Source organism: Micrasema longulum, unplaced genomic scaffold, assembly GCF_059751315.1.
Source record: "Micrasema longulum isolate JH-2025_06_02 unplaced genomic scaffold, ASM5975131v1 h1tg000629l, whole genome shotgun sequence".
Classification (NCBI taxonomy): Eukaryota; Metazoa; Arthropoda; class Insecta; order Trichoptera; family Brachycentridae; genus Micrasema; species Micrasema longulum.
In genome coordinates this window covers 465,665-488,832 of record NW_028277825.1, presented here as the reverse complement: position 1 = coordinate 488,832, position 23,168 = coordinate 465,665, and the positions used below count along the sequence as shown (strand labels likewise).

Sequence of the window (23,168 nt, the reverse complement as noted above, 5' to 3'; positions counted from 1 at the left end):
AATTGTCAAATATTTTCTAAACCAATAATAATATAGCACCCAACAATACTTGACAAGGTCAGTAAGTTAGGAGTTTAGATGTTACATCAAAAATTCTTTTTATGGAATGGAAATAGCCCTGATATTATGATGTAAAGATATATTCTGTTTTTTTACACTGGAACCTCCATTGACACGGGGAATACTTTCCACACAGTACCATGTAAAAAAGGATGCTAAAAAAATAACAATCCCAGATAGTTTTCCTTGTATAAAAATCAATTTGTGGTTTTAAAAAAAGAAATTGTTTTTGTTTACTGTACCTTCATTTTTCTCTTAATTATTTTTATTGTTTATATAGTATCCATATATTTTTTTTATTTTTATAAAATTAGTTTAAGAGTCCTCTTCACTATGGAAACCTGTTCTAAGGAGGACTGTACAGTGTTAATTATTTTAAAAAAAAACATATTTCACATGTCATTCAAATATTTTTTTTATTTCTTCTATCCTAATTTTCTTTAGCCAGATTTTCTTTTGAAATATTGTTTTATGCGGAAGCATATTAAACAATTTTTCAGAAAAATAATCCTTGGACTTTGTCCAAATGCTGTGTTAAAGGGAGGAATATTGATATTGATCTTATTTCTTGATCTTGTTGTTTATTCATGTTCCCGAGCAGAGGGATGACGATGTCCATCTGCAAATCTGTCTAGTAGAATATTTTTTGTGTATATTAGGCATATCTCAGGCACATCAAAGGCTTTAAAAAATTATGTACATTGGGGTTATTGGTATCTTAAGAATAACTTTTATGGTGCCTTTTTGTACTTAAATAATTCGTTAAGATGTGTAGCTGCAGCGGATCCCCATCCTATTAGTCCATATTCCAAATAAGATTGGCAAAGTGCATAGTATATTTTTTTCTTATTTATTTATTTATTAACGGACTTAGTCCACTAAAATAATGCCAAACACAAATCTTTATAATACACACAGGCACAATTGAATAAAATACAAAAAATGAAAATTAAATCTAGGGCAAACAATTTAATGACAATTACTGTTTCTAATAGTCTAGAAATAAATTAGCTTTATGCGTTTGTAAGCTGTGTTATTAATATGAGTGTCCCATCTTAAGTTCTTATCTATTTCAGGCCTAAGATATTTAATAGTTTTGGAGTGTGTTATGGTAGGACAGTTGTGGGTTGATTTAATTTGGCAGTTATTTATTTATTTGACTATTGTAGTTTGCATTACTTTACGGGTTGTTTAACCTATCACGCAATGCAAACTCTAAATATAAGATATAAGTTAATAAACAGAAAGCAAATAGCTGCTAAACTGCTGATATTTACAGAAATATAGGTCCATATTATCTGCAAAGCGAATTGCCCTATTCTTCTGGATGAGTAAAATAGTGCATGAGATCTCGCTCTAGTATAATTATTGGGAACATACAAACTGATCCCTTTAGTATATTTGGATTATACAGGATGGGGCAAAAGGTATGCCTGGGTTTTAAAAATCCGTTGCGCAGCCGGTGAAGGGGGTAGGGAGTTGGGCGGGGTCTCATTGGGACCATGATGCATCATGGTTTGGACCAGAGAGCCTCGTGGCTTCGTCACCGCAACTTTTTTACAAAATGGCCGTTTTGTCATTACGACAGAGAGCCATGCGCTTGCGTTTCAACGTTCCGCGCAACGTTCAGATAGAAAGGCAATCAGACGCTGGATTCGTGCTTAAGAAGAAACTTGATCCACAGCAATGCATCGTGTAGTTGGAAGACCTAGAACTGCACCCAAAAATGTGGCCTTGGTGAGGGCAGCAGTTGAAAAGTCACCTAGGCGCTCTGCTCGGAGGTACGCAGTTGCATTGGGAATGTCTAATCGATCTGTAAGGAGGATTTTTAATAATGATTTGTCGTTTCACCCCTACAAGATCATGCTCGCTTAGAAAATTACACCTCTTGATTATGTAAACCGCCTTAGTCTTAGTCAAGAAATGCAAAAAAGCTTTGTAAAAAACGAAATTTTCGGTACTGGTCCGACACCAACTCACGGGAACTCCATGAGAGGCCTCTTCACTAACCAAGAGTCACTGTTTGGTGCGCCATACCCAAATTCGGGATCATTGGGCCTTACCTTTTTGAGGAAAATGACTGGACTGTGACAGTTACAGCACAATGCTATATTTTCTGCTGGAAATTTTTTTTGTGTCTCGATTACTGTAGTTGAGTGACAAGATCAATTTGGGGATATTTGGTTCTAGCAAGACGGTGCTACAGCGCATACAACCCGCATTTCTATGGCAAAATTGAAGCACATGTTCGCTGCTAGTCTCGTCTCTCTGAGGGGTGACGTGGGGTATTCCGCATGCCCGCCTGATTTGAGCAAATATGACTTTTTCCTTTGGCGGTAACTCAAGGAAAAAAAATTCAAGCACCGCCCCCATACCATACAAGAACTGAGATGAACGCCATTCTGCTTGAGATGTGCCAAAAAAATACTCCCAGAAGCTTCCGAAAGCGACTACAACATTGTATCGCTGCTGAAGGCCGTCATCTTGCAGAAATCATCATGCAAGCATTGACTTGTAGTATTTTTGGGAAGTGCCTTGCAAAACAGTATTTCTTCCATTATTATTTCATTGGATTCAAAACGCACAAAAGCTACAAATTGCGCACAACTCGCAATATCCGTTGATTCATCAAATTGCAAGGATACAAAAGAACTTTTCATTATTTTTTCTATGACTTGATCATGAACATCAGTCGCCATATTGCTTATCCTGCGTTGAATGGTATTGTCAGAGAGAGGTATAATTTTGAGCTTTCGACCTCTTGCTTGCCAAACATAATCTCTGCTGTATCTAAAGCCGCTGGTAAAATCAAATTTTCGGCAATAGTGTGAGATTTCCCTGCTTTAGCCACACGAAAAGCTACTCGATAACTAGCGAGCAACGCTTTCTCACTCAGGTTGGACATTTGTCCTATAGCAGTTTTTTGACGTTCAAGAGCTTTTAATTTTCGCTCAAAAAATTCCACGGGTTTATTTTTTTCATTTGGATGTTTTGTGTTTAGGTGGCGTACCAACTTCGATGGCTTCATGCTTTCTCTTGACAAAATTTCAAAGCAAATTACGCACTGCGGTTTACTGTCAATCACAGTAAACCCAAATTTTAAATAAATGTCATCATAAAGACGTTTTTTCTTTATTCCACTACTCCCGCTAGATGTTGATGGTTCTGATGTTCTTTTCAGGGATTTATCCATTTTCAATTATAACAACTCAAATAAATGCGTACCGTAAAACAAGTGGTTCGCGCTCTTAAACAATTAAACAGCAGACATGACCACGCGTGACTTACGCTCACAAATCAGTCTATAATTACTCCAACTCCAAGGCACCTTACAGTCCACATAACACTGAATTTACACTTCTGAATCGTTTCCACTTATCGGGATTGCTTCTGATTCCACTTGCTTCGCTGTCTTGCATCAAACTGCCATGGCCGCGGGCGACCGCCGTATTTATAGGCCAGTGCATTCTAGCGAGAATTATCTCAAAGCGTAAAGAAACGTCTCGAAACTTGTGGATCTTTCGGACTACCAGCGCCATCTGTTGCTAACATCCGGAACCTGCACTAGTTCCTAGTGTTACCAACAGATGGCGCTGGGAGTCTAACCCTAATGATATATTTTATTTATTTATTTGTTAGTTATCAATTGGCCACGTATTCAATTAAAAATTATATGTTTTACGTACTTAATACTTAATTATATGTTTATATCAGATTGCAAATAATGCAAACGCCAAAAATTTTTGCAAGTATTATATATTTTTAACATACATGGAAAAAAGGGTTGGGGGGTCGCGAAATATTTTTTGACACTAGGGGGGTCGTGTCATGAAAAAGGTTGAAAAACGCTGCATTAAAGTAAGCAATAATAAACATTATAAATGACATTCTTGGGTACATAAATTAATTTTATTAACAAATATGCATTTAAATATAATAAACAAGTAAAACTGCAATAGTTTAAATTTATTGATTTTGAAAATTAACCAATTTGTTAAAATATTGGCTTACTCTGACGGCAGGTTGTAACTTACATCTTTAAAAACTGTTTAAACGGGGTCTCCAATTCTAAAATATTTTTCGAATTCGTTGTTTGATTTGCAAACTGAAAACAGTAATCTCTATTAGTTTTTTTTATTTAAACTTGTATCTTTGTATAGAGTGAAGATACCACTTCCATATTAGTGATTTGGAGAAATCACGCCGTTTCACTGAAGAGGTAGGCAGAGAGGATAGAACACCATATCACTCTGTCTTTGCATGTAGATCTCGCTTCCTCTACATTTATACATCTTCTCATGGACGTACACTGATTTTTCCGACTTTATGGTGTATAAATATGAAATAAATGTATATTTACCCATAGCAAGTTAGGTTTTTGAAAACATGGGGGGGGGGGGTACTGCACCATTTATTACACGTACCAAATAATTTGTTTTTGTCCAAATTAATGGATAGAAAGTGGTTGGAACTCACCCAATTGTTATTTTCAGGGGACAATTGGTCCGCCTTGTCTAATGGATCCATTTATTTCGCCTTATTTCATCTATCGGGAATCCAAAAATATAAATCTTAAATTCAATGATAAAAAGATTACACTAATAAATAACATTTAAGTGAATACGTAATATTTTAAGGTAATGCACATTTTAAGGTAATGCACATAAAAATACCATTTAAAATTGGCGCAGATGTATTGTCATCTCTTTTAGTTACATTCAATAAACGACAATTTCATATTTTTTCAGTGATATAAAAAGAGAAAGAATTATTTCTAGATGTCGGTTGACTCGGTAAAAGGTCGTCGAGTTTGCATGTTTTGAACATTTTAAGATATATTTGGATTGAAACGTTTGAAAAAATTATTTAAATCACATAAATCCAATGTATAAGGTATTTGAATTACACAGAAACAAATGCTATAATAATTGCTCAAATGAAAGTACAAAAATAGTGGTGCATTTATGTTGAAAACTACCAAAAAACGTATTACTTTGAAAATGGATAATATTGTGATAACTGAAGCTTTCTCTCCCTTTTCCAGTTCTATTTGAACATCCTTTCATGGCACAAGTCGGCATAATGAATTTTGATGTAATTAGCACTAAATACGCTAAACAATCATCAAAATACCGACAGAGCGTTTGACAGTTCGAAACAATAGTGGCCGCGTACTTAAAAAAAGAGCATCGTAAAATTCTAAAATCGACTACAAAACAAAAAATTAGGACCGTACCCACAGATTTTTTTTTGTCTCCCTTTCTCTCATTTAGAACATATTGTAAAAAATGAGTCCGCTATAACCGGCAACATGCATTGGATTGGTAAAATGTTTTTGTAAAGGCGGCCTCCGTGGTGTAGTGGTCAAGACGCTCGACTCACGCACGGAAGGTTCCGGGTTCGATTCCCGGTGAGAACACAAAAAAAAAAAAAAAAGTGATTTTTCTCAAGCCTGGGTGCTCTGTAATGTAATTCACCACTGTAATTAGGCCTCCTGGCCTGTTGTGGTGCAAAAAAAAAAGTAAAAATGTAAAAAAAAACAGTAAAGTTATCCCTCTATATATGTATATACTCTAAGGGTTTTATGGCCTTTTCAGCGGCGCGCAGCGGTCTGTCGGCACCCAGAACTGTCAAAGTGCGTGTCCAGTGTGTGCGTGTGTATGTATGTAAGCGCGTGTGTGAAGGAAAACCTCCGAACCTCTCCGAATACTGCCGAGTACGTCAGTCCGTCTGTTTTTTTTAAGCCGCGCAACATTTTTTTTGCGACGGCGCGTAACATATACATACCTAGTATGTTTTTTTCGTTATATTTGGGAATTCGTTATTACGAATTATTTTTTGGTCCCTGGGATTTCGTTATATCGCGGTTCTACTGTATTGCGCACTTGTCGGGCGGCGATGTCCGATATTCATTGGTTTACTTTATTAGGAAATAGTTCATTTGCATATGCAAAATAATGCAATGTAAAAAGTTCATTTTATAAATGGAATCTTCGGCCGTAGAATAATTTGTTTTAGAAGGCAAAATTGTTTTTTTTAGGAAAAAAAAAACTTGAATTACCTATATCTGTTTTAACTAACATGCCCCGGATTCTAAATGAATTGTTTTTTTTTGGCAGCCATTATCTTGAAATTGTATATTTTACACTTGCAACACTGAATGCTTCCTTCATTTTGTGTTCTGTCAAAATCGTTTTAGTCTTGTCATATGTGGGCGCGTAATACTAATTAAACATAAAGTTAAGGTCCGTGATAATTGTGTTTACTAGTAAGCTTATTTACATAAAGAGAATTTAAATATTGTTCGTATTTTTTTCAACTATTCTTTACTAATTTGATGTTCTATGCACAAATTCTCGTGTCATTAATTTTTATTATTTATTTATATTTTCTCAGGTGAAAGTGTCACGTTCTCCGGTATGCAAGGTATTTTAAAATCCATATTATTTATGTCTATTTAATTAACCGTACTTAGAAGTATCTAAAAGTTATCTCCCATGGCTTATGGCACGTCTACAAAGAACAAAAGATAGACATGTTGATTGCATTTTAATTGTGTCCTAAAAAAATTTTTTTTTTTTTTAAATATCATTCAACCAAGACACGTAAAACATTTACAACATTATTGAAAACTCATTTAAATTCTAAATTTGCTTCTAGCTATTAGTCAATACTTTTCTCTATTATTTGTTATTCATTCAAATTAATTTCAATTTAAAATAAAATAGATTTTATTGAAAATCTTGTTAATTATAGTTTATTTAATTATTAAGGTCATCGAATCATATGTTGCCATATTGAAGTGAAAATTGAAAAGAAACTATTTTTATAGCAGATGCCGATGATATTCCCGGTATCGGACAGTATGATGATTTCCATACAATTGACTGGCAAAGGGACATTGCTAGAGATCGCATGCGGCATCGATATATTGTGAAGAAAAAACAAGATTCAATATGGGACTTGGTGAAGGTTAGTACTTGATATACCTTGTGGTTTAATGGTCAGCGCGTTTACCTACCATGCAAAAGGTCTCGGGTTCGATTCTTGAGATGGTTGATATGAAATATTTATTTAAAAGGGTTTTTTCACACTATAATATTTTATAGTCCCTGGACTGGTACCTGAAGCGTAAGACTGATCACCTTACCTTCAAGTAACAAAAATGATCAAGATACGCTGCGATTGGTGTACCAATGCAGTGCCCTATGCACCATCAGGTGCTAAAGGATAATGATGATAATGATTTTTATTAATGTCATGTCTTTCTTAGTCGTCCTCGTCCTACAATACTCTTCACTACCTAAGAACTTTTGTATCGCACAGCTATAACCCATATTGCTCATCTCACATCTTTTTCGCATATTTTTCGCTCTAGGGATAGGAATCAACTCTCTGAATATGAACTTTGAATAAAAAAAGCGCTATTTAATTCTATTAAATAAAGTTGTGATAAATATGTTTTTTTAAGTATTAAATACCTGTATTTAAAGAAAAAAAAATTTTTTGCACCACAACAGGCCAAGATGCCTTATAACAGTCGTAAATTACAGCACAAAATACCCAGGGTTGAGAAAAATCACATTAAATTTTTGTGTTCTCTCCGGGAATCGAACCCAGAACCCTCCGTGCGTGATTCAAGCGTTTTCACCGCTACACCACGGAGGCCGCCAAATCAAAATGGATAGATAATTTTTCACTACAATATTATCAGTAACTTTCTTCTAAATTGTATAGTAATTAAAGCCCTACATCACTTATCTTGGGAATCATTATCGAGTTGACTTGTTACATTGTATGAGAATTTTCATAGCCATTTCACAAAAGGATAACTTTAGGATTTCATCTTTATTATTATTATTCTATTCTAGTGTAAATTTCTGTCAATCCAGTACTTAGACGAAAGCGCATGTTGATCTAATAAAACTTAACCTAGGAATTTTATTGATATTTTTTCCAAATCATCAACTATGGAATTTAATCGTAGTATCTACAAAAAAACATCAATATTAGAAAAATATTCTCATTCTTCACTTGTAATTTCTTCTAGAATGCTCTATAAGTATTGATTGTTAGTCATAAAACAACTGGTTAAATTATAGTTTTTTTTAAATCCAGTGCATGCAATTGATTCACCATTACTCTTTCAATAAAGTTTGGGTTTAAAAAAGTCTATTGAAACCTTTTCTTTAAATGTTATATAGTAAAATTGAACTTTGGATTTCAGGGTGCTCACGATGCATGGTCAGGCTGGGTGTGTGTTCTTCTAGTTGGGTTGTTCACAGGAGCTTTAGCAGGGGTCATAGACATTGGGGCAAGTTGGATGACGGACCTCAAATTTGGTATCTGTCCTCAAGCCTTTTGGCTCAATAGAGAGCAGTGTTGTTGGTCTTCGAATGAAACCACTTTCGACCATGGAAATTGCTCACAGGTAAAAAGTAGTCAATTTATAACACATGTATTTAAAAAAATGACCTACGTTGGTAAATTAAACTGCTTATTGGTCACTTTTTTTTCTTCATAATTATTAGTGTTTGGCGATAATCAGTTACATTGATTTGGAATTTTTAAATAAACCAAATCTCACTGCTTTTATATACTAACTACATAAAATAATTATCACAGAAAATCGATCCCTGTATAAGTTATTATGTCAATTGAAAAATATATTTCATTAGCATAAATTGTCCTTCAGCAACTAAGCCGTTAGCAAAAAATACCTCGAGCGACAAAAATGTTTCAACTTTTTTTAAATTACCTTGACATAGCAGTGATAAATTCTATATTGTTTTTAAATGCGATTTGTTTGTATTCATTATTTTAGTTTTTAACGATTAGTCATTTATATTGCATTGCGAAATTCATTCTATTGTGTGATGGCAAAAGGGTATATCTGTAATTTTTTCCAATACAAGCATTTTTACATAAAACACGCTAAAATCTGACGCTCTTTTATATGACAAAAGGATATATGCATCTCTGGAGCTTCTTTCAAAATGGCCATATTGAAATATGGGGTTCATCTCTTCTTTTCACAATTTAAACTATGTGACGGAAATAATTATTTGCTTGTCTTATACAGTTTAGAAAATTACAGATATACCCTTTTGCCATCTCTCTACCAATGCGTTTTGTATATAAATGTTTTTTTCTTCATTTGCTAAAATGAAGTAATAAAAAAATAAATTTTATTTTGTTTTTTTTAGCCTCCAAATCTTATAATTGAAGTTCCCCAGTAAATGAACAATCAGTTCCTTTTTAATTTGGTCATTTTATCCAAAATAAAACAAGTTTATTGGATTATAATTCTACTTTATTTTTTATAAAATATACAAAGGGTATATTGTGACGCATTTCGTCTTGTTAGGACATTTTCAAACAAACTCAACCCTTTATATATTTACCTATACCCTTTGTATATTTTATAAAAAATAAAGTAGAATTATAATCCAATAAACTTGTTTTATTTTGGATACATTACCAAATTAAATATGGAATTCTACCAATTGTCTGCATACACAATAAATAGTTCCTTTTTAATAGCTTGCATTTACAACCGCTTTAAAAAAATCTACACGTTGACTTTATACATACATAATAAAATGTGATGTTTTAATTAATCTCTGCCTTGGCGCTAGCTAATTTTATCTTATTGTCAGTTGTACGGGATTCATTATGCCTATGCGATTATCATCATTTATTTACTATGGCGTTTTGCGATTATGTTTGCATTATGTAGTACTTTAACTATGTGTGTAAGTATGCTTACAAATAGTGCTCATTATAAATAATGTTATATCATTGAAATGTATTTTGATCAATAATGAAAATTAAAACATGTGAACGATTCTTTATATATATTTTTTACGACACGTTTGTGAAATGAACATATTAAAATTACTGTATTTGTAAATAGATGTGATATTTTGCAGAGACTAAAGAGTAAAAACTAAGACTTAAATTTATGGTAAAGTAAAATTTGATTTGAATTAATTTATTTAATAATGACTGAATAATTCAAATACATATCTGAAGATTCTATGTCAAATGATGGTATATTTGTATGTAATATTGATAAAGTAGTGACCAGATGTTTGCAAAGTATGTATATCGTTATCTCTGGATTCACACTAGTGATAGAAACTAATGAACAAACGGAACAATTCCTTTATTTACTACATTTTTTGGTAATAGATATCTCGGATTATGTGTAGTTTGCCCAACTAGGTACAACCTGTTTTAAGGGAAACAAATATAAATAATATTCTTACATATGACATATGATTCCTACTATTTCATTATTTTTGGTCAGTCAGCTTTAAATATATCATTTTATACTGAAAGACTTTCGCCAATTGACTTTTTTAGTAATTACTCCAAAACCACAATCTATAATGAGGAATTTTAGTCCTACGGGAAATTGGATACAAAAATGTTTTCTTGTGCGCGGTAAAAATTGGAGCATTAAAATTGTACAGCAAAGTTTCCAGAAAATGTATGAAAAAACAATAAAAAATATTTTAATAAAAACGCACTACTTTAAACGACATCACTGGTTCAAATGAATCAACCAATGACAAAGATTGAAGGGAATGGAAGATTTCCGGTTTGCTTGCCGTCAATGGCAGAACTGATCAAGAATAAGCAGAAAAGTACCTCTGGCGTCACACGCTGAGTTAAATCAGAAACATAAAAGTTGAAAAAATCATAGCGCTGATAATACGATACATAAAAGTTGCATTTTTTTTTTGGCTTAGTTTAATAGTCTATTATCAAATAAAAAATATTTTTAAAAAACCACTGAACTTCCTCATTAAGATGTGCGTTGTCTTGTTTTAAACAAATTTTCCAATAGTATTTTTGGCGGATCTTTCATGTTAAGTATATTACATGACTTACCTAGGACTCACCATGAACAGACAGCTAAAATGGACGAAACACGGACTCACCAAAGTAATAGAATTATTACATAGTAGCCTCTTCGACGAAATTAAAGACCTTATACCAAAAAACGAAAAAATCTTGATGTAAAAAAACACCAGTTTGATATAAAATACTTGATAAAAATTGTACTGGAAAACATTCAAGACGAAGACATAACGTCAACCAAAAATGCTGACATACACAAATATAATACCAGACGACAACAACATTATCACATCAAAAAAGCAAAGACAAACGTAGGACAGTCAAAAATATTATACACTGTACAGTGGACTTAAAACGCCATATCAATTTACCTTACCCCTTGAAAAATTACGCTGGAGACGAATTTAAAATGAACCCGAAAAAGCACATGATGACTACACTTACCAGATAAGGCATAACATGACTAGACTTTATAATGTGTCTTACCTGTTATTGGGTAGTTTAAGTGATCACTTTACACGTGTAACATTCCCATTCAACTTATTTAAAATCTATATTTCTTCAAGCTAAATGAATGAATTATATTTTAGTGCAGATTAATGCTACTTTTATTGGGTTTATATTACAAAAACTAACATAGCATTGTACCTTTTTCCATTCTTTACTTATTTTTTTTTTTTAAAAAACCTTTGGGGTTTAACCCCAATGCTCAGTCTTCCATATTACCTTTTACATTTGGCTCTCCACCCCAGAATATTAAACATCGTAACGTATTTTCTTGACACTAAAATATTTTTTATAATCGATAATTTGTTTTGTTGGGACTAATGATCTGATTCAATCGGTGCCCCATATGATATTTTACCGTTTAACATTTAATAGAAATACCTTCTCTGTTGAAATATTTATAAAAAGGTAGATGTGTAGCAGGCGCTTTCCGTCCATATATACTGTGGATGGGGCGCATCCCTTGAATATTTGAAAGTAAGAATACCTATGTATTTTATTATGAAAATTATCACAAAAAATGTTCAAGCGCACGCAATTTACAATTTCAAACAATATTTTCAGTATACCTTCCTAAATACGTATGCTTATTTCCTATATCAAGGTACCTTGGCCTTGATAGTTGATAGTATTTGTTTGATGCGCCGGAATCTGGATACTACTCTTCATTTTGAGTCCAGTCTTATTACAAATGTTCAAATTTCCGTTCACGCGCATTAAAGTTCATAACGTTGTTGTATTGTTCAACGAGACTCGCAGAGATAAGAGCATTCAAATTGAGTAATGTAAAGAAAAAACGACTATAATAAAGGATTGCATAAAGTTTTAAATAGTGTGTTATTGGAATTTAAACAAAATTTTAGAACATCTCGAGTTTTAGGTACTGTCTAATTATTTACACCTTCACCGCTAGACACGCCTGCATCTGTGCTCCGTTGATTTATATATGATCAACTATTAATTATTATTCTTATAATGGAAAACTTACATCGGATCATTTTCATAATACAATACCTCAAGCGCACTTTACAAAAGTGATTCTATGCAATCTGTCACACACTGTCACACCCAGTAAATGTAAAAACATTATTATTTTTTGTCAGCATCCCTACTGATAATATTCACCGCACCCGCCTGATGTGTAGATATTTTAAGAGATATCTTTCTATTTGCATATATTAAAATACTTAAAAAATCAGGACTGGGCTGAGTTAATGCGTAACGTTTGTCCGCTTTAGTGGCTGACATGGCCCGAAGTGTTTGGCGAATCTCGGGAAGGTGCGGGTGCCTACATCATCTCCTATCTGCTGTACATCGCATGGGCTCTGGTGTTTGCCGCCCTGTCTGCCTCCCTTGTGCGCATGTTTGCTCCCTACGCATGCGGCTCTGGTATTCCGGAAATCAAAACTATCCTCAGTGGATTTATCATCAGGGGATACCTCGGAAAATGGACTCTGGTCATTAAGTCAGTAGGACTTATATTGTCTGTTTCTTCGGGCTTGTCTCTGGGAAAGGAAGGACCTATGGTGCACATTGCCAGCTGCCTCGGTACGTTATTCTTAAAAATAATTATAATTTGCTTTCCTTAGCTTTAATAACAGATTGATCTTACTAAATGCACCAGTTTTCAACGTATTATACCTTGAATGTGAAGAGGTCCAATGTTCGAACCACGCTCTACCACAACTTCATTATTATTTTTCTAGCACATTAGTCACGACTTTTAAAAAATATATTATTGTTTTCAAAAAAAATTTTACTTTGTGGTATGACATTTTCCACTTACATGTTTATAAATTTGTATACACCACTTTAATTTTGAGTTAGAGTTTTAATTCCTGACGATGAGGTTGTAACCTCGAAACCAGTCGGAGTGTAACTCAAAATTAAAGTGGTTTATACAAATTTATAAACATGTGTTTAAAAAATAGTTTGAAAATTTATGTATTTGCTTAAATAATAAGAACGCTTTATTTTTCTATGAACTTTTTTTTCTAAATGTTGAAGCAATATTCATTAATCCAAAACAAATTTTGAAATTGTGTAATAAAACCAAATATTTTATATATTAACCTCATTTCACTAATAATTTCAATACATGATTTAAAAGTTTTAAATACAAAACATTATTTTTTACTAATTTGTTATTTTGGCATTTGACCTGAAGAATTTATCGAATGTTTATATTACCAATAAAGTAAATTATATATGTCTTTATTGATTAGCTCTGCCAGAACCTTATAAAATCACATGGTCCTTTTGTAAATAGCAAAACTCTTACTGATGTGTTTAGTGATTTTTTAAACTTTATTTTAATTACAAGTCTTAGTATATCTTTCTTTATTATTACGTTTTCTTTTAATATATTTTTTACCACAGCTTTTTACATTACTTTCTTTGTATTTTTCTAGGTAATATTCTCTCATATCTTTTCCCCAAGTATGGTCGGAACGAGGCTAAAAAGCGAGAAATACTCTCAGCTGCTGCAGCAGCAGGTGTATCAGTTGCTTTCGGAGCACCAATAGGAGGTGTACTCTTCAGTCTTGAAGAGGTATTAAACAGTCAAGCGATTATTAACATACAATTTTATAATTTAACCGAAGAACAAAGTTTATTTACAAATAGAAAAATATTATTACACCAACAAGCTAAAAAAAGTGGCTTGGTGGGATTTTAGTTTTAGTAAAAAATATAACAAGTGATTTTTTTTTTAAATTGTAAAAATGTATAATTATGCTATTAAATAAAAAAATAAATAAAAATAAATCATATTTTTTGTTAAATAACCATTTTAAATGTGATTTTTTAAAAAGTGAGATGTATACATTGTGTATGTATTATCTTGTGTATGAATTCTTAATGTTCATCAGTCAACTATGTGTAATATTTATCAAAATGTAAATAAATTAAACAATTTAAATAATTGAATAACACCTTTCGTCTCACACAGGTTTGAATCCTGATGATAATAAATTAAATAAGTAATAAAAAGTTTGATTTATCCCCAACCTACTTTTTCTATCCTGTAATTTACCACTATAATTATTTGTGGTGCAAAAAATATATTACTGTCATTTGATTATTCAAAAATGAAATGGTTTTGAGATTTAAATAATTAAATTTACCATGAATTTATTTATTATTTTACATTACATTACATTTCAGGTATCTTATTACTTTCCGTTGAAGACATTGTGGAGGTCATTCTTCTGTGCTTTAATAGCTGCTTTCATTCTACGCTCTATCAATCCATTTGGAAATGAACACTCTGTGCTCTTCTTTGTAGAGTACAATAAACCATGGATATTTTTTGAATTAGTCCCATTCGTGGGTTTGGGAATTATTGGAGTAAGTACTTCATAGTAAAATATAATTTATTTATATTTGCATTTTATAAAATACTAGCGGACCCGACAGACGTTGTCTTGCCCGAACGTTGGCTTGCCTGCTATTAGTTGGTTGAACAAATGTTTTTTTCGTAAATAAGGACAAACAATATTTATTTTGGACTTTCTTGAGCAATTTATACATTCGTGATAAGGGTTAGTTTTTCGATGACTATTCTTAATTCTATGGATAAAACATTTAAAAAAAAAAATTAATAATTTTTCACTCTATTTTTGCCAATCTTTTACTAAACTACATAAATGTATCAAAGTTGATTGAAAATGTTCCTAAAACATAGAGGAAACAGGAGAAGGTACTATATTATGCAAGGAGAGAAGTACAAAATAATTAGAATCATATTGCAAGGAAATTATGTAGTTGACCAACATTTTAGGGTATGTTTAGTATTATTCTGTTTGGATTTTTTAACATATATAGTATTATATGTTTATTTTTCTGTCGTTTGTAGGGGTGCATCGCAGCTGTGTTTATTAAGGCCAACATTTACTGGTGCCGCTACCGCAAGTTCTCTAAACTTGGGCAATACCCTGTGACTGAAGTTCTCGTTGTAACTGTTATATCAGCTGTCATCGCCTACCCAAATCCCTATACTCGCATGAATACCTCGCAACTCATTTATCTGCTTTTCAATCAGTGTGGAATATCTAATTCGGATCCTCTATGGTTAGTCTATCACATAAATCAACAATATTTTTAATTTGAGCATGTCTTTGTTGACAAGCACTGGAAATAGAATCAGATCAACAGGTGGAATGATTTATGAAATATAGATGTTCAAACATAGTCAAAATTGTGGATTTCACACTGTTAATACCATGTAATGCCTAGACTTCTGTATGACTTTTTTAAAAGAACAATTTTTATAATCGCCAAATTGCCAATATTGAAAAATGAAATTTTAAATTTTCAAACTATTTGCTTTGTAATGCAGTGCTAGCACAAAAGGTCACCATAAATTCCTGTGTTCTGGGTTCGATTCCCATCAAGGACGATGTGAAATATTTTTTAATAGGTGGTTTTTCACTGCAATATTTCATAGTCCCTATACTGGCACCTGAAATGTAGGATTTGATCACTGATAAACTGCGATCGGAGTAGCGATGCTGTGCCATATGCACATAAGGGAATTGTGATAATGATGCCTACAACAATGTAATGCAAATTCTCACGATGCTTATATTCTTACAGTGATTATAATCGTAACTTCACTGATGTGAATTCAGCCATTGAAATAGCAGCAGCCGGTCCTGGAGTATACCGTGCAATAGTCCATCTCCTATTAGCCCTTGTGCTGAAGCTACTGATGACTATTTTTACCTTTGGTATGAAGGTTCCCTGTGGATTGTTTATCCCCAGTTTGTGTCTTGGAGCTATTGCTGGACGTATTGTGGGAATCGGTAAGTCAATAGTGGTCAATATTAATAATTATTTATTTTTCAAAGGTTTAAAAGTGTTCAGTGTGTTGCCAAAATGCCCCAGGGAAGATAGTAATATCTTCTAAATGTTAGAACGCTTAAATTGAATTAAAAATAGTTCATATTAATGCAGATTTAATATGCACATTTTTTTATTTTATAGAAGTTATTTACAGTAAATACATGACTGCTTTCATATTAATTATTATATCAATGCAGATTTAATATGCACATTTTATTATTTTATTTTATTAAAGTTATTTACAGTAAATACATGACTGCTTTCGTATTCACGTCGCTACTTGCCAGGCTAGAAATAAAATCCTTGTTAAATCGAAACTTGACAGATGAGTTAAAAACAAAAATAATTGACACGTTGGCACACACAATAGATAAAATCAGTGATGGGATACAAATTTTTCAAGAACCGGTTCGCCCTTTCCTACCCCTACCCCCCTCAAAAAAGATTTTTATTTATTTGTTTTTTATTCTGCACATAAACAGATTTAAAAGTTAATTAACAATAATGTTACAGAGTTGTACAGAACAACTGTGTTTCTTTACCACTATGAGCTATGAAAAAGGCGCTAGATTTTCTATGGCATTTTTTTAGGTATTAAATTTTATTCTTGCAACTTCGAGAGATTTAACATTTTCATTTTGATTGTTTGTCCGTCACATCTCCGAAACGGCGAGTCGTAGCGGCCTGAAATTTGGACACGTCATTTTAGATGCGATTTCAAGGTTAACGTTGCTACTTTCAAGTAAAATTTTAATCGACCTCTACTCGATAAAAACTCAAAATTTATATGGATGCCTAGTGCGGCCCTGACATATTGCCCATAATCAACCGTCATTATCAACAGTAAACATACTTTAATTCACAAATTTATCTCCCAAATAGAGAATAAATAGTATCTGAAGTAAATATGTTGATATAAGAAAAGTTTTTAAGGAACATAATACCCGTGTCGGGACAATAAATGACAAAAATCAATGTAAATCTTGGGAAAATATTCAAAATCAATTAGCTGTGAAAACTGTCTCCTTTAACACCTTTGACGCTCCTACTGCTGCAACCAAACATACTGCAATTCACCATAGTCGATTTTTATTTATTATAACGTAAATATCCAAGTTATTTACAAACAAAGCCAAGCACAGCTACAAAAGCATCCGATCGAACCGTTATGTTTATGTTGTCAAAAAAAAACAAAGTGGCCACCAATTTGTTGCTAAGCAACAAACCAACATCGCTTGCGTTCTATGAAACATAGTGATAGAGCTTCTCTATAAGTTCACGCATTATTACTCTGAGGTTACTAATGTATTTACTTTGTGACTTTTAAAAAAAAATATATTTGTTTCATATACAATATTAAATTTACTTTTAAAATTCACATATTGTGAATTACATATTTTAACGTCTCCTGAGAAGGTTGAAATATTTATATAATTGAATGTCAAATAATGAATGGCTTTAATATTAAACTAATGTCAATTGAAAAAATCTTTTTTATTTGAAATTTGGTCTTGTGCGCAATTGCACATGTAGTAAGAGAGTATTTGTTGTCAAAGGTTAGTTTTTTACCAGCTTATCTGGTCAGTGGATGAGGAAGTTCGGGTGGGTGCTTGGCCTTTTAGTTTCTCCATCACACTATATAGAGTAATAGTTGGACTTTGCATACCTATTTCTATATTTTATTTATTGCCTGAGAAATATTTTAGATTACAAAACTCTTTGCTTTGTTTTTGTTGCTCTTTTCCAATTTTTTGAAGCATATTTGAGGATACAAACATTGTAATAACGATGTATTTTTTGAAAATATTTTAATTTTGTAATTTATTAAATGTCAAATTAATTTATACAAATGATTTCCATAAGTAAAAAAAAAAGAATAACAAAACAATTTTAATACCAAATATCTGTCACTCCTTGTTTTTTACTAATTCTTTACTGACCATTGAGCTCTTTCACCTTATCAGGCATATAAATCAAGAAGTATGATTAATACTCTATCGAAATTATCAACTATGAAGTTGTACCAAGGAATACATCTACAAAATAACACTTATATAACATAAATATTAATTTTAAATTTACAATTTGGTTATTTAATTATCTTAGTTTTGTTTAAACCTTGTAAATGGTTTAATAGCTTTTGTATTATACTAGTATGCTTTTGTTAAATGGCTGGCCAACTATTCAATGAATGTTTTGTTTATTTCCAGGAATGGAGCAGCTGGCCTACAACTATCCCAAGATGTGGGTATTTAGCGGAGAATGTTCCACTGGGGACAATTGTATAACTCCCGGATTGTATGCCATGGTAGGAGCAGCGGCTGTCCTAGGAGGCGTCACAAGAATGACTGGTAAATTCCTCGATTGTTTCTGTAATACCACGTCACTTCGAACAGCCCCCGCATCATAAAATACCAAACACATAAAAAATACAATTTTGTCATTTTTGATTTTTTTTCCATTTCCTTCCGGCACATTCCAATATATTTTTTAATTTTGTGCTGATAAGGCAACATGTAAGTATGCTATAGGTACTTCAATGAAACATTTATTTTGATTTTTAAACAAAAAGTTATGAGAGTTTTTTTTCATGTGAAAAAGAAAATTTGAAAACCGCACAAAAATAGTTCTCTAATTATTATTTTTGAAACTTTTTTACAAAATATTTAAACATTTATTTAGTAAATAAAACACCTTAAAGCAGTGTTTCCAGCCTATTTTACGCCATGCCCCACCGTAGTCTTTTCAAAAGTCAGATGCCCCACCAGCATCTTTTTTAATTAAACAGCAGGTAAATTTTCAAATCATATTGTAATTTGTTTGTAAACATATGAACCCCTAATGAAATTAAATAAAACCTATTCTAATACATATATTATAACTGAATATATTTCAAAACAGAAATTTGAAATGTAATTAAGTAGAATAAAATAAATACGTGTATGGTGCCCTTTATAGACACGTCTCTCGCGTATTGACATACCTATAACAATGTACTATCAAAATACCACAATACAATTATACAGCTTGGGCCCGGTACCAATACAACATCTACATCTACATCCTGCACAGTTTCTGTGTTTTTATATAATTATTGAAATTGTAACGGGTTTCATTCGAAATTAAGTACAATTTTGTACATCTCTGGCATTTTTTCATATGACCGATGAGTATTCCCCTTTATATGTGGAATGCCGACCGAATGTCTCATCTCTGAAGCGTGGTGCCCCACCTCTGAGGCATTATGCCCCACTGTGGGAAACACTGCCATAAACCATCTTAAAAAAACACCTTAAAGCATTAAAAAAAATATATTCTGTAATTTATATACTATTTTTATTTTTCTGATCGCCTTTGGCCTTGTTCACACTATTTATTCATCTCGATATGAATTCGTAGTTTACATAAAAATTATTTTGAAATTTCTTTGTTCAAAATTTTTTTTATAAAGTTCTTGACCGATTTTGGAGATTTTTCAGTATTTTTTTTCCCATTATGGCGCATAGATTTTCAATTTAGTTTAAATCTAGGCTGTTTACCGTAGACTGATTGATGACCCAGTATTTCACTATTATTCTGCACTTTGCCATCTGGCTTGTTCTGCGAGTGTGCATTTTTTTTTATTGCATTACCTAGTTGCATTTAACATTTTTTAGACTGGTGATGTAATAACTTATATTCACATATAAGTTATTAATTTTAAAATACTTGGTACACTTCCACTTATTTGTTTTTAGACTTCAGACTCAAGACTTTTTAGACTAATTTTGATGTTTTGTTCTTCGGGTATCGTAGCTAAAAAAATCATTGGGACTTAATTCACTTCTGTGGCCAGTAAAAAGGCAAGATTTAACCTTATTTGAAATGGGCTAGGAAAAAAAATTAGGGAAACATTTCTGATATATACTGTACCTAAAGGAACCTCTCACACACTTCTGGTCGAACAATAAGAAGAGATCTCAGCAATATGTTCATACGAGGTTATCCCAGAGCACGAAATATGTCATACTCAAAACCCGTACGACTTTTGCTAAGAGACATCTCTCAAAGTGATAAAGATCACACCGAGGTGCCCAATATTTTGGAAGCTGAGCTATATTATGCTCTCAAGGACAAAAACTGTTTTCAAGGGGGAGTTAAGGACTGGATTTTCCTTAGTGGGAGGGATTTGAGTGGATAACTCCTTGATGATTTTCGGAATACATGACCACCTTTTGTTTCTCTCTTTTTTATTAACTTAAACTTAAACTTGTTTGAGTTTGCCGTTTACCATATTGATGTGCCTTATATTTATTATTATGTTTCTGATCCTATATAATATTTGTGGTGATATACTTGTATGTCTGTGTTAACTTATTACTTGTCCCAACTCAACACAGTACTTTTAGTCCTATGGAGTTGGGACTTATGTCTCCAAAAATGTGTAATAACCTGTTTATAAGTAAATAAATATATGTATTCATTTTTCTAGTGTCCCTCGTTGTGATAATGTTTGAGCTGACTGGTGGAGTGCGCTATATTGTGCCTCTAATGGCAGCTGCTATGGCTTCCAAGTGGGTTGGAGACGCCTTAGGTCGACAGGGGATATATGATGCTCACATTGCCCTTAATGGGTACCCGTTCTTGGACAGTAAGGATGAGTTCCAGCACACTTCGCTTGCTGCAGATGTGATGCAGCCCAAGTAAGTTACAACCTCAAAACTGTAATCTTTGTCTTCATCATCACGTCTGGAAATTGAATGTATGCTTAGTAAATTCTAAATAGTCCTTGTATTTTTTAAATTTATTTATTGAAAACTAACATATGCACAATAAATTATAGATACATAAATTAGAAAAAATATAAGCATCAAAAACACAATAACAAATACAGTAAAACCTCATTTTTACATTCCTCAATTTTACATTTTCCTGTTTTTTACGCCGACATGTTTAGCTTCCATTTTTCAATACATTCTCATTCAAATATCCCCCCAATTAACGTGTTTTACGTTTTTCATTCTGAAAATTTTTCGAAACTCATTTGATCTGTCAAAAGACGACGAACAGTGCGCAGTCGCGTTTGCCGAAAATGGTGAATAAAATCAAGGTAATTTAAAAAATGTGTAAATTGTTGTCTCAAACTAAATTCAAGTAGGTTCAGTGTAATTGACCATTTTGTTTAAGTGTCTAATTTTTTACATTTTACTAAATTGTGACATGCAGTTGACGCATGAAGAACTCTTGTACATCAGTAAATTACGATGCAGAAAGTTGAAAAATTTGGTAATAGAAATATTATTTGAAGTTTTAAACATAATTTGGAAAGAAGATTGTTTAAACAGTCATACAAGTGTGAAACAGTTTTGCCACGATGTAAGTGACAGTTGAAATTTTGTGGTGTCATACTAAAAAAAGTCATACCATATAAATAAAATTTCCCAATATTTAGGGAAAAAATCATTGTATGCAAATTCAAATTTTTATTTTCGTGTTTTTAAGGTTAAGCACCTACATACAATTATTTAAACATGTTTTTTTTTAAATTCTTTATAAAAAAACACATTGTGGTATTGATTGAAAAAATACAAAAATATTTTTTATGAAATCATAGGTAAATATGAATAATCCTTAATTAGGACAGTTTTTACAATTTTTCTGCAGTTTTTCATTTCCTCACTTTAGCGTTTTCCTCGGTTTAACACTTTTTTGCTGCTCCCTTGAAAAACGTAAAACAGGGGTCCTACTGTATGTAGATTTTTCATATCAAAAACATTTTCCACTTTGTAGTATGACATTTTGAACTATTTGTTTATAAATTTGTAAAAACTACTTACAATATAAATAGCTATTTGAGTAATTCTAAGTTGCTTCAAGTCCTGATGATGAGGAAATAACCTCGAAACCTGTCGACGTATAACTCAAAAGTTGAAATGGTTTATAGAAAGTTATAACCAAATAGTGTGATCCATAGTAGCCTTAGGTTGTTTTTATATGTAAATTCCTGATCGAATAGCCACTCACTTATTTTACCCTCGTCACTTTTGGTAGTACTATAGAAAATGCATGAAGAATATCAGAAAGCCGTTATTTGATGCAATTTGTATTGCCTCTGTGCTTCTTCCCCGTCGCTAAGTTGTCTTCCCACATAGTACTATACGTACACCAGCAAGCGTATTATTATTGGTTGTTATAGAGCGCCGTTGCTCTTAGTGGTGAATAATTAAAGTTATATGTGTGGTAACAATATTAAAATATTAGCTAACAATATGTAAATACCGTTCAAACGTCTCTCATATTTTTTAATTTTTTTTAATAACATATGAATCGTGGCACTTCACCTGGGCTCAAAACAGCAAAGGTTGAGAATATAATTTTGCCTCGTGCGCTTTTAAGCATGCTTATTTTCTTTATTTGGCATTAGCAGTTAATGTCAGAATTATGGGATGTGGACCTCACTTGGGAAAATGGACATGGGTTCAAGAGGATTCTATTCATAGACACTTTACCACTTTACGATTTTACTAAGGAGTAGACTACTACCGCTACAATCATGCCATTTCTTGTAGGGATAGGCAGAGGATGGACCATCGCAAACCGCGATGTGAATTATTTTATAAGTAGACATTTAATGAGTAAACATTTAATTTTTCTTAACCAATGATCTTATTTTATATTGCAGGCGAAATGAAACCTTAAGCGTAATTACCCAAGATTCTATGACTGTGGATGATGTGGAAGTTTTGCTGAAGGAAACGGAGCATAATGGTTATCCCGTTGTCGTCTCCAGGGAATCCCAGTATTTAGTAGGCTTTGTTTTACGGAGGGATTTGAACTTAGGACTGGGTAAGGAATAAAAACACGTTTTATTAAATTTATGAATACGTTGCGTGCGCATGTGCCTGTTA

General features: G+C 32.5%; 1 protein-coding gene across 6 annotated transcripts in view; it reads left to right on the top strand.

Moving 5' to 3' along the window:
- ClC-c (chloride channel protein 3) overlaps nucleotides 1-23,168 on the top strand; it is a 40,348-nt gene that overhangs the window by 10,411 nt on the left and 6,769 nt on the right. For 2 of the 6 annotated variants that reach the window (XM_088229031.1, XM_088229030.1), the window contains exons 5-15: nucleotides 6,457-6,486; nucleotides 6,893-7,032; nucleotides 8,288-8,491; nucleotides 12,675-12,984; nucleotides 13,848-13,987; nucleotides 14,602-14,784; nucleotides 15,293-15,507; nucleotides 16,033-16,241; nucleotides 18,492-18,632; nucleotides 20,753-20,963; nucleotides 22,943-23,106. In XM_088229031.1, the coding sequence (XP_088085157.1) occupies nucleotides 6,457-6,486; nucleotides 6,893-7,032; nucleotides 8,288-8,491; nucleotides 12,675-12,984; nucleotides 13,848-13,987; nucleotides 14,602-14,784; nucleotides 15,293-15,507; nucleotides 16,033-16,241; nucleotides 18,492-18,632; nucleotides 20,753-20,963; nucleotides 22,943-23,106 (1,947 nt within the window). Of the gene's footprint in view, nucleotides 1-6,216; nucleotides 6,363-6,456; nucleotides 6,487-6,892; nucleotides 7,033-8,287; nucleotides 8,492-12,674; nucleotides 12,985-13,847; nucleotides 13,988-14,601; nucleotides 14,785-15,292; nucleotides 15,508-16,032; nucleotides 16,242-18,491; nucleotides 18,633-20,752; nucleotides 20,964-22,942; nucleotides 23,107-23,168 lie in introns of those variants that run through there. The other 4 variants (XM_088229033.1, XM_088229034.1, XM_088229035.1 and 1 more) reach the window with 4 other exon arrangements.